This window comes from Atractosteus spatula, chromosome 6 (assembly GCF_055471065.1).
Source record: "Atractosteus spatula isolate fAtrSpa1 chromosome 6, fAtrSpa1.hap1, whole genome shotgun sequence".
NCBI lineage: Eukaryota > Metazoa > Chordata > Actinopteri > Semionotiformes > Lepisosteidae > Atractosteus > Atractosteus spatula.
In genome coordinates this window covers 51,786,418-51,799,748 of record NC_142711.1, presented here as the reverse complement: position 1 = coordinate 51,799,748, position 13,331 = coordinate 51,786,418, and the positions used below count along the sequence as shown (strand labels likewise).

Below are 13,331 nucleotides of genomic sequence, written 5' to 3'. Positions count from 1 at the left end.
TGTACACCTAGAGGGCGCTCTACTTCTGTCCTGTTCCTAGTTCCCTGTGATTATTCATGTCTTTCCCGTGTGTCTTGTTGTGTAGCCTATTTACTTCCTGTGTCTACTCTGCTCCTGGCTCAGCATTGAGGGTACGGATGTCGTGGGACCAGCCTAGCACCAGGCCGCCCCACGTCTGTGCCTGAGGGCACAGGTTTCTTTCCGACGTCGTCTGACCCCCTGAGCCCGGACTAACCTCCGTGTTGCCCCATTTACCGCATAGGGTCTCTACTGCTCTCCTTGTCATTCCACGTCATGCCCTTCCAACATCCGTGACAAATCCTTGTCATTAATTTATGCAGTGTTCCTTTTTCTTAGGTAGTCACACATACTCTATAACACTATTGCATCACCAAACTGGCATAAGATTAATTAAAATTATGTCATCCAAAATATTACAGTATTTCACTTGAATTACAGTACATGTGAGAGTGCATTTTGATTCTTGGCAGCCTTGCCATCGCGTATAGAGGTGTCAGCAAAATAAATAACTTTCACAAAGGTTTTCAAAAAAATAGTTATATTGTGTCTTTAACTTCTATTTATTTTTTCAATTTAAATTTGAGAATGTTAGCCATTGAGTGTGTGAAGGCAGTGTTATTGGCTCTGGAACTGACTTTAACAATAGTCCACAAATATTAGTTTTGCCTTTTGTGTGTTAGTTTTGCTAATAAACCTTTGTCCTTTTAAGATACTGCCCACTTAAATACAAAAGCCAAATTATTTTGAGACTTTTGTTCTATTGTTTGCATTCGAGCTGGTGGCATGACTATTACATAACATCTGTTGACTGCCCCCATCCCCTTATGATAATAACAATATTAATAACTTAAAAGTAAGGTTCCACTTCAGAAAAAAAACTTGAAAAATTCAGCTTGAACAAACACCAGCAAGGCAGAGAAGGTGGGAACTTGCACTATGTTTCATAAGAATGAAATACTTCTTTATTTAGTCAAGTTCAAAGGTATCAAACTGTGTTAAATATGTAAGTGGAAGCAGGTAGATTGCTAAAGTAAATATTCCTGATAAAGCTCGCAAGGTAGCAAAACAAACTTTTGTGCAGATTTGGCAAAAGAATACATCCCATGCTCCAGTGCAACTGCAAATGTGCTAATGAGTACCAAATACTGTACGTTGCTGTAAAGAAACTAAACTGTGTTTGATGCAGCAGCTGGAAGGAAGGAAGGGAACCCTATGAAGACATGAAAGCAATTACTTACAGTAAGAGCACCACATAGCCAGATTTGTGGAAGAAATAATCAAAAGGACAGTTATAAAAATGTGAAGGATATTTTATTCATCCATTTCTTCAAAAGAGGCCAAGAGGCTCACTGGCTTGTTTCGTACTACCACAACCCTTTGTTGTGGTTAGGAATACCACAAGAAACAGGTAAAGAATTGTATTCTGTTCTCAGATCTTTAGAAAAAATGCATTTCCACTTATGTCCTCTGGTTCAAGTTTCACCAATTATACAAATAATCCATAGGACTGATTTTGTCAATGCCTTTACTGTGGTGATATGAACTGTACACAATGTTTTAAACACAAACTGACGGATATACAATTTTAACATAACATCCCTTGATTTTTAATCTACACTTTTAACTTTTAAACCCTAACATTCTATTTGCTTTTTGTATTGCTACATCAGAACCACATAATTATGGCAAAACTGAAGTGGAGCTTGTGCTTTATGGTGCGAATATACAATTAAATGAACACTTCTGGATCACAATTCAGGCAGCAATTACTGTGCCACTATGCTTCTCCTATTGCACTCTTCATTCAAATTAAAATCAGAATCATTAATAAAAATTGCTTTACTGTAAGGCAAAACTGGCTGTTTTTCCTTTGCTGTTCTAGTAATTTTTTAGGACACTGTACCTGTATGTGCCTTTTGCTACAATCAACGAATTCAGGAAAGTAGTAGTCAAAACAAACTGCGATTCAGTTGTATGCGAATTTCATATGTTTATGAAGTTTTGGATTTTATCATGTTCATCTTCATCTTCACTAGAATGATTCAAAATAAAAGGATAAAATGACCAAGCTATACATAAAGTCTAACACATGTCTAATAATAACATTATATTAATTTGAGCTTCAGGATATTACACGGTATAGGCTAAACTGTACATCTTCATAAAACATAGATATGCAAGTTAAAACTGCAAGAGACAGAGTTTTTCGGAAAAACAAATTATAAAATGGTTTTATCTTATAACTAGTTAAATCTATCTTCTGCCTGAAGCTGATTCTGAAGCTACTGTATTAGACTAAAACGTTTGGAAATGAAGGAGAAAAATCCAGTTGTTCATTTTTCATAACAAATGCAATTACTGCAGGAAGCAGAGAGTCAGAAGACTAATGGCAAAAAGCTGCAGTATCTGAGACTGAAACTAAGTGTCTAAAAAATACAACTTTACATAATGTTCAGGGATACAACTTAATTATTCCATAGTATGATTATTTTATTTTATTTTAATGAATATTGAAAGAGGTCTGTCACCATTCATCTGTCACCTGTCACACATTCAATATTCTGTGTCAGGAATAAACTAAAAAAGACAAGTTTTATTATGCTTGCTTATCAATCAAATTTTCAGATTAAATCTTCATCAATATAAAAAGAATCATATTGTCAAATAGTTCAAGTAGTTAGCTGCATCAGCACTGCACAGGCTACAAAGGAGCAAGTAAAGGTTTATTCCATGCTGAAAGGAGAAGAAAAGAATCACAACGTTTCACCTGTGGAGCCTTCTTTGGGTGTGCCTTCCATATTTCAAATATACGTGAAAGTAAGTTTTCTTATAATGAAATTGCACTGGAAAATGAATTAATATACTAAACATTTCCTTTTGTATCATGTTTTGCAGTAACCCCAAATGACGTGTTTAAATGTCCAAAAATGGTTTTAAAACACCAGAGTTCAAATGCATATAACCAAAACAAGTCTAGACTGAAAAAAAGTGTTTTCTTTTTTACTGCTGGCCAAAACCTGATTCCAAAAAGATATAGTTTTTCACATAAAAAAGAAAAGGACAACTAAGGAGTGTCTTTGTCTATATTTGGCTAGTTATACTAAGGCCTATACCGGGTAAAACATGAGAAGGAAAAAATACCAGTTAATTCCATGCTGAAACTTAGGGCTATAAAACCTTCTTTATGTGTGGGATAAAATAATAAGTCTTATTTTTTTCTCTCATACAGTATGTCATGGACAGCAAGTTCAAAATAAGTAAATAAATAATATGGATGAACAATAGCAAGTCCTTTATTTACACACCTCAAACTTCAGTCCTTAATCTTTCTGCAAGGTGAACATACAGTATGTCTCGAAAATAGATCTTTTCTTATTTCAGTGCAATGATCTGATCATCACAATGCCTCTGAAAACAGCAGCAAAAATTTGGAACTGACTTTAGATGAGAGCGACATACTGTAGCAAATCAGAAACTACAAAGTCCTTCACCATTTCATTTTTATTTTCAAATAACCCATCAAATAAAGAAGATCTGCTTGAATATTAACCTAATGAATCCATACTTAACCTAAAAACTATTTTCTGATCAGACATTGAAATAGAAATTAGGATGACTTAGTTGTTTTTTGTAACCCATGATAAGATGGAGACTGTAGATTGTAGATCCTGTGAATTGTAGGTTATTAAGTGATTATTAGGGAAGAGAACATTTGCTGTAAGTGTATATTCCTTATTATTTTAGAATTGAGTGACTATTTCACTTAACTGTGTGCTTCTAAGCCTTTTTTATGGATAAACCAAACTAACCTAACAGAATACAATAAATATCCTAGATGTTAGACATCAAGGAACTGAGTATTCAAATATAAAATACATGATTGACATTTTGAAGTCAGAGTAGATCTTCTATGTAGCTCAGTAGTCTGAAGTTCTAAAACCCAAATGAACAAAAACGGGACAGTTGAAAGCACAGAGACTTGGGATTCTACTCCAGCAGGCAAATTTGGAGAAACCAGAGCCCCCCAGTTCAATGTACTGTACAGTACTGTATATACAGTAGTTGATTTGCATGCAAACTACAGAAAATTACTAAGCTACACCTCAGGGAGATGAAAATACTTAAAGTTGCAAGCAGTTTATTTGATAATTATCAGACTAGAATTGATCAAATTCAGTAATCATGATACATGGCATCAAGAATAAAGCAGGCACTGGCAAGAGCTGAATCTGTGTTTACACGGTTCCTCTAACGTGTGGGAAGAGTAAAGTGAGCAAATTTGCAAAGCACAGATGACAAATTACCTGCGACAAAACAACAATCCACTCCCTCAGGTTTTGCTTGTGTTTTGGCCTGAGTTCTTACCGTTATGTTGGCACATAGCGCCCGTGTGTGTTTTTACAACGTTGTTGTGCTTATGTTTTGGTTAATGCGCTACGGCACCAAGGTGTCTTGGCAGGTGTTTGCCACTTTCAGTCAGTTCATTAAGATGCACAATAAAGAGCAGACGTCTGCAAAATCTTTCCGCCTCAATCTTTGGTTTCCCATGGTATAACACTTCCCAATTCCTTTAACTACTTACTGAGTTGATAATTTTAACTACTTTTCTTTTAGTCTTTAGCAGATGACTCATAAAATCTGGAAAACCCAGACAAGAGGGTTATGCACTCCTCTTTCGTAGTGTAGCCAAAAAAGATGCAACCCATTAAATCATTTTAAAATGTGCAAGGGGGCAGTTCTTGAATCTGTACTTTTGAGCTATCAAAATATTTTGAGATATCTTTGGATAGATAACTGCAGTTGGATTGCATATAAAAACAGTTCTTCTTATTAGACATCATATTGTCCCAAGGTGACCAGATCACCTCTTGGCTCCTGCAATTCATTGCAGATAAATGTGGCTGCAAAGTGACCTATTATTATGTTCTAGGGAATATGATATAGACTAAATCAGGTGAGTGCTTCATGGAAACTAAACCAAGGGCAACTGCACATTTGATGTGTGCATTTGCACAAATATTTTCCACCATTTTTTAAATTAACATTAAAAACATAAGTGGACCAAGCTACACTGTTTATAATGCAAAAGTGAGATTATGCTCCTCATCATCTTGTACTGCTGCTATCTGCGGTATTAAGTAATGCATTTTTTAAATACAGTGAATCTCTCAGTCATGCTGAGTCACATGGATGAAAACTAAAATTCTACACACTTTCCCTACCGCAAATTATGTATCACCAATGTGGAATATGTTGCCGAGACAACAAATCAAATTTCCTCACAGGCAATTTGTTAACAAGCCTGGTGCTGTACACACTGTGCTGCCCTGAATACAACGGTTAACTACAGCCTAGGGCACGAACTACACATGTTCATTACTATGACTGAGCACTCCTGGTCTCTGGATTTTAAACACAACAAAAGGCACCATCCTGCACACTGGCTGTGTGAGCAGCTACACTTAGCTGTATAAGATAGATTATGTAATGATCAAAGGCAGCCTTTTGTCCTGTTTACAGGAAATAAAAGGTGTGCTTGAAACACTAGCTGTAAAGAGATTGAATGGATCAACACTTCATTTCAGGGCTGTCAAAATAAATTGAAGCTTCAATTGCAGGGTGATTTAATAACAATATAATAGAACATTCACCCCATAAAACAAACTCTTTAAATCCTTTGTTTTATTCAGCACTTTTTCATTCTATTAAAGACTGTTTTTCTTTTTACTTAGAAGCCTTCCTGTACTCGACTACAAAGGGAATTGAACAATGCATTCCTAATTGCAACAGGTGGTAAAGATATCAAAGCTGACTGGGAACGTTACTTTTTAGAGAATGTTATTTACTGATCATTCAGCAGAGTTCTCCTGGTGGAGCAGAGACTTGGACTGGATAATAAGCAACAGGTAACAACAGCCTTAGACAACAAAGCACTCAGTCCTGCAGATCCTTAGACGGATATTTTATTGTCCACTACTGTGGTCATTTGTCTTTGGCTTCTCCCATAAAAGTGCAAAATATACAAGCAAAACATAAAAGTCACATAAACTTAGAATTAGATTAGAAATGAAATACACATCAGGCAAAACAATATGTCAGCATTTCCTAAAAATGCAGTTTTCCCATGCCCTTTTCAGCATTGTGTCTTTTAGCCTTGCGTACAAGGATTCAAGGTATGAAGACCTGGGATTAATGGAGATAGCAGTACAGCCACATGGAGGATACTTCAAGACAATATTTTGGGCCTAAATGAAAAAAAAAATCTTTGGAAGTTATTAACTTGTGTTTCAATGTTTAAATCAAATATATAGCTACTACCAACACATCAAACAACATTTTTTTAAATCTACCTTACATTATGTGTACAGTATGAATGGCATTAACTAAAATGTGTTGAAAGGAGTGCTATGAATGTCAAGGTCAAAGAAGCAATTTGGTGGCTAATCATCAGCAAAAACTCTCAGAAAAAAGAATGTTCTTAAATGCATTCTTTTTTAATAATGATTTAATAACTATAATATAGCACGGAATTAGATATTAACAATTATTTCCATGTATATGTATACCAGCTTGCCCCCACTTTACCCACCACTGAAGAGGAGAACACAGGCCTGGGTAATGCCACTACTGTGCCAGCAAGCTGAACAAGTGAAATACACATTGACACTATATATATATAGAACACACAGAAACATATTACTTTATGAATACAAAAAACAATCTGTATTAATCACAGGTTGACTCTGATAGTGTCAAATGAGTCTGAATGTTGCGGGAGCACAAAATCACCTCATCAGTGCGAAAGTGGATATGGCAGGATTAAAACTGATGAATGGTGAAAGTCAAGAAACAAAAATCCAGATATGCTAATATCTCTCACTTATTAAGGGAATTGTGATATGTTGCAAACAATGATATGTTGCAGGTAGAATCACCAGGTGTGGAGTCAAGTCCTCTTTAAAAATTGCTCTAGGTTTTGTATAAAGCTCCCCGATGTACAGATTCCAACTTCTCAAAATTATTGAATGTATTAGTCTTAAAATTAAGATTCAGGTTAACAAAGCATTTCCCTGCTACCTGCTCATTAACAGCTTCATAGTGTCATTAAGAACTTACTGTACTTTGTGTTCCAACTAATGAAGTTTATACTCAGCATAAAACATTTACGGGTACATACAGTATGTCTGTTTAATGCCTGTTCTTTATTATGACAAAAAATTGTTGCAGTTCTGCAAGTGTTTAAAGAGTTCATTTTGATACCCATTTCTTCTGTTCTACTTTACTGCATATGTTTTGACCATGTAAATTTCTGTTTCAGTACTTCCTATACATTTTATGCAAAGACATAAGCTAAACAATTTTATAGCTCAAAAGATTCAGGGCATTGCAACCCCAGCCAGCCACAGTCCACCAGGTTGTACAGTACCCTGTCCAAATCAAGTCATTAAGAGATCAGCAGCAGGAGTCGAAACCAGTAGAAAGTTCTGATTGGCAGAAGGCCCGTTCATGTTTGGAAACGAGACACTTCTCCTCAACTCAGGCTTCATCACAGGAAATGAAAATGGAAAGAATGAGGCTCCTTAACCATGACCTTCAGAACAGAGATGCATTGTGCCTTCGGAAAAGGAAAAGTATGTTCCTCACATACCTGATCTGTACCGTTCATCCCGGGAGCCAGATGACCGACGCCGATGGAATCGGGACGAAGAGGGGGTGACTGGAGTTCTGCGTTCTTGGGGCATTGATGGCTCCACTCCTGGAAAAAAAAGGATACCCTCAGCATTAATGATCTTTTAATCTCAAAGAGCTAATCCAATTGTAATTCAGATCAAGATTTTCTACAGATCAATGACTAGACTGCCAGATGGAATTCTTCCCCCTGTAGTCTGGCATCACACATTACTTTGCATGACAAAAGCCCATTCATTGCTCTAGTTGTAAAGTGCTTCATTTAAACAAGGGCTTTACTTAAGATAAACAGCGCATACTTGGTTAATGTAAAAGCGCCACCTACAATGTATTTCAAAATAATAGTCTGTAAAATGAAAACAGCTTTGAAAGCTCTTAAACTTAAATATGAGATAAAATACAATGCTTCAGAAACTGGTGTTGCAAATGAAATGTGAATGAAAACAGATCATTCAATGTAAAATTCTATACATTAAGTTTCTTTAGGTGCACTTAAAATATAGTAATGTGTGCTGAATCTAAAACTATTCAGTTAAACGTCCATTTGGAAATGCACACTTTATGAAGGAAGAACATTAGATCAGGGTATCATTAGGAATGTTTAACAATACAAATACAAGACAAACTTTAGAAATGGAGCACAAATGTTCTGTTTCAGTAAGCCTGGTGCATGATATGAACCTCCCTTTTACTGTAATTTGTCACATTACCACCAACAAGAAAGCTAAAAGAAAGGTAATTTACTGCCTGCTACTTAGTGGCCTCAAGATCAAACACCGTATTACAGCAAAACTAGATTCAGAGGAATGTAACCAGTCAGATGCAAGAATAGATGAGGTTCTTTCTGAAGATAAAAAAAAACAGGCCTGAAAAACAGAACAGCTGGAAAGAAGTACGCACAAACTGAGACCTCTTGAAAACAGCTGCTTCGAATCAATACCATTTTTATAGCTCTTATTCCTGCTTGCATGTTTCTTTCAAGGCACCCAGTGGTAGTTTTGCCTCATTATACTTGCACTTTTAATGTCTGCTTGCCTCCACTGTTCCCAAATTCTGAAGCCTACACCCCACACCACTTAATAGCGCGAACAAGGCTTTTCAGTGTCATGCTTCGCATCACCCACAAACAAGCATTATTCCTGGCTAAGCTGCTTTTATCGAGTCATTAACCATTATTGCTATTATCCTTCTGTTCCGCCACAGCAATTTGTGTGTCACAGGGACGGCGGGGCCTTGCACCTCCCATCAGGCCACGAATTTTAATGGACATGTATTAAGTTCCAACGCTGATACTCTTGGGTACACAATGAGACTTGCTGAATGCTTCTTTTTTAATATCACAAGCACTGTGTAACACATTATGCAAACAATAACGGGAAAATAAAAGCTGGAAGGGGCTTTTACCCTCTTGTGTTACGGACATACTGAAAGGTGCTCAACATCGTCCTTTAAGAGCTATTCTACTATCTAAAAATGGTCAATTCTTGACCGAGAACAGCAACCCAGAAATCACTCTGCACTCTCTGTAGGCTCTGAAAAAATAATCAAACAACCACGATGTGGGCACTACACAAAGTACTAAATTTTTTTCTCTTGCTTCCTGTGTGACACTCTAAGCATCTTGCATTAATTTAATTAACACTTTGGAAAAGAAAATCCTGAATCCTTCAATGCAGATCAGAAAAGGGGACTACTCTGAGCTGGTTGTAGGACTAGAAAAACCATGTGTTTACTTCAACAGAATGTTTTGGGTGAAATATGTACCTGTAGCTGTACTTTAGATGTGTAACTCTTTAGCTTTAAAAAAGTGAAACATTGTACAAGACAATGCAAGACACAGAATGTCACCATCCTTTCACATTCCACTTCTATAAAGAAAGCAGGACTGTAGAAGTTTAAAAAATTACCAGGGTATGAAAGTTACACAGAACAAATTAATTGTAAAAAATATGCTTTACTGTATCTTTTATAAATTGATATGAAAATTTACCTTGATCTTATGATAGTCTTCCAGAATGCTACTGCTGTGTATGTTGTATGCCTCAGCCGTTTGATTTCTGACAAATGCTAACAGAATTTGTGAGAAAGCCAGTGCAGTTCAGCCAAAGTTTATTCCATCTAAGTAAAGACAGAGGAAGCATTGTATGTCAGTAATTGCACTTGGGTATATTGAAGTTACATATATTAAAATCTGCAAATGCCTTTTCCTCACTAAATACAGTTTAAAACATATTTTAAAGATTTTCTGTCAAAACAGAACTGAATTGAATACAAGCCTGGAAAATTCAAACAATCGGGGAAAAAGTTTGTTTTTTGGCTATCGATTTCTCCTTCTGTGAGTGGCCGTGCAATATAATTTCATCAAAAACAACTGTGAATGATACTGCAGTATATACACTATACAGTACCTACAGATATTTATAGTGAGTTATGCTTCAGAGAATTTTCTTGTATTTTCATAATTTTTTTTATTAAACCCAAGTGCACACTGTGAATTTCTATCTCACAAAAGTGTTTTTGTAGTGTTGTTTAGAACTTTCTCACCTCTTAATCCCTCTCACAGTACATCTCCCCAGTAAAGACAATAATAGTGTCAACAGTGATTTGGAAATCTCATTACATAATTCATTTACTTGAATTACTCCTTTCTTCTAGCAGCTCCATCCAGATCCTCTATCTTCTACTCTGTATTTTTAAGCTGCTAATGTAAAAAATACTGCTATATTATTTTCAAATCTGGAATTAAATCAAATGTGAAAGCAGTTGCAAGCTTTGACAAAAGCTTTGTTTCACAGTGGGGTCAAAGGAGAGAAACCACAAAGGAGTGTACAGAGAGAGAGAAACATGCAGTACATCTGCCCAAGATGTGGGAATATGCTACTAGGGTAAACGGAAGAAGCTGTTATTGAATCTGCCAGAGGTGTACTGAGAACTGGTAGATATGCATAAAATGTACGGGCACTACTGTTAATATACTGTATATATGGAATTATAGTGTTCTGAAATTTAAATTATATAATGGCGCAAGAAAGAAATTATAATTTGAAATGCGTCAAATACAAAATAGAAAATGATGATTTTCATCTACAGTCAAATAGTGTATATTTTATTTTGTTATTTAAGAAAATCATTATCATGAAAGAGATCCGAACAGCAGAGGGGAGAAGCTAAATACAGATACCCTGAAGTGCCCTGAGGCAAAAATAAAAATACAAAGTTAGTGTCATAGCCAGTGGCAAAAAAACAACACGTGCACATAATTTACCGGCAATACTGAATGACCTTAGCTGATGCAGAAGCCAGCTAAGCCAATTTCAATTTGTCCTTATTATGGTATAAAAGAAACAACATGTTGGCAGCACAGACTTAAAATAAGGAAGGAAGACTTTTCTGTTGAAATTCCTGAAAACACAGTGATTTTTGTTTATTTTTTACTTAACCAAAATAATATTCTAAGACCTTATTCTATGATCTTATTAAAATGTAGGAAGCTTGCAGACAGTGATGCAAAACCTATATACTGTACAATGGCAAACACTTCTTCTAGACCTGGAATACAGTATTTGTATGCATGCAGCACACAGTTTGCCTAGTGATACATTTCTTATTGATTTTTAATTAGTAATTCAAGAGACCTGATTTCAGGCTCTCTCTACTTATTCATTTCTTAGTATGTGGCAATGAATTATGAAAAAGCTACAAGACCAATACCATAATAATGTGGTTTATATGAGCATTTCTGATTATTTTAAAATTATATTTATTCAAAATAATATAACACATTCAAAACTACTGTATAATGCAACAATAATATAGTATACTTCACATACTGTGTAACAGCTGATAAGAACTTAAGGAAGCTTACTGTATAAACCTGCTGAATCTGATAGCTAGCTAATTGATTCAAGGATCTCATCCAACTGTTTCAGCAAAAAAGACTGAATAATAGCTACAACAATATGATCTTGTTCCATAATCCCACAACCATTTGTACTAAAAAGTACTTCCTGTTCTCATTTTAAAAACAAGGTCCCATGTAGTTTCCACTTATGTCCTCTGATTTTGTGACTGAGTTGACTTCAACAGTACCTTTAAGGATTCTGAATACTTGGAACAAATTATAACCACAAACACACTCTATCACAGTTACTACTGTTATTAAGTAAAACTGGACTTTATTCAGTTGTGACTCTCTGCCAGGGTGCCAGGGTACAGCTGGTCAGTGTCATCTTCTATTGCAAGGAATGGAAAAAAAGACAAGAATTGTTTTTTCTTTAAGTGACATGGTGCCTCATAATCCAGGATTACAATACAGTTGGCTATCTTCAATGCCTAGCACAGAAAAGGGGCAGACAAAAGCACAGCAGTAGATCACCTTGGCCTAATAAATATCTTAAGGTCTGTTACAGGTGACACAGCAAAGAAGTGGTTACTATTACTATGAGAATGCAAGACATTTCATATGCCTTCATTTTCATAAAGCAGCCTTCTGGGAATCCAGAGGGAACAGACGATACAGAAGGTAGATAAACCTGTTTAGAAGTAGGAAGACTAAACAACGGAAGACTGGGAACCATTTTCTAAAAAGCAACACTGCGAGCATGATGCTGAATACAGTCTACTACGCAGCACAAATGCCCTTGAATAATGACAGAAAGAGAGGTTACCAAACTAAAATTACTTATTAGCATGCAAAGGAAACCCTTTAATTAATGAAGCATGGCCAGATACTCAAGGGGTGAAGTTATTTTAAGAACACTGCTTAAATACTGTAAGGGAAATTAAATAAATCTCAGAAGCTGGGCATTTTTCAGTTTCCTGTAAGATGATTGCTTGCAAGTTTGTACCTACGCAAAAGCTCAGACAGTTTCCAACAAGCAATTAATTAGTGACAGGAAAGTTTACATGAAACTAATAACATATCCCCATAAACTTTGAGGTTATGGTTAAACAATACCAACTTAGCAAGTTTAATACACGTAGGTTTCAATGTTTATCAGAGACCACGGTGTTTTAAACAGCACTATGGAAGTCCAATCTTGTCTTTTAAACACTTAGGTGCCTCAAGAAAGTTGCTTAACTCCACTCTTATTATATTATAGCCTTGGTCATACCATTTAATCTAACAAAAATACATTTTCCACTTAAGTGTTTCAAGGAAATACTTTTATTTTTTAACAACCAATTCAGACCATTCTTAATGAAAATCAATAATTTTGTGTTGGGACAAAATGAAAAGCTAATAATATGAGAGTCGCTGGATGGTATCAAGTGTAAATATTGCTATTCTTTAAACTGACTGTTTCATTCCACATGATAAGTCATTTCCTCAGATACCCAGTTTTCAGCTAATTGTGACACACTGATCAATTAAAGCAGTTGTCTCAAACTCTATTCCTTTGGGGTTTAGTGTGTTCTGTTCTTTGTTCCAACCTACTTGCTTGGACTAATTACTTAATTAACTGCATATTTATAAGAATACAAAATAGCTCCAAGGCGTTTTAAGAGTAACTGTAGATTTGAGGAAATTAATATTTTGATTTACTTGTTTAATTATTTTGGTTTAATACTTAGATTGGACTAAAATCTAATACTAGACCCTGCAGGAAATAGGTTCGAAA

General features: G+C 35.6%; 1 protein-coding gene across 6 annotated transcripts in view; it reads right to left on the bottom strand.

The window, feature by feature from the left end:
• Positions 1 to 13,331, bottom strand: part of LOC148833028 (disco-interacting protein 2 homolog C) — a 224,110-nt gene that overhangs the window by 88,440 nt on the left and 122,339 nt on the right. For all 6 annotated transcript variants that reach the window (XM_088918309.1, XM_088918303.1, XM_088918305.1 and 3 more), the window contains exon 3: positions 7,670 to 7,777. In XM_088918309.1, the coding sequence (XP_088774435.1) occupies positions 7,670 to 7,777 (108 nt within the window). The remainder of the gene's footprint in view (positions 1 to 7,669; positions 7,778 to 13,331) is intronic.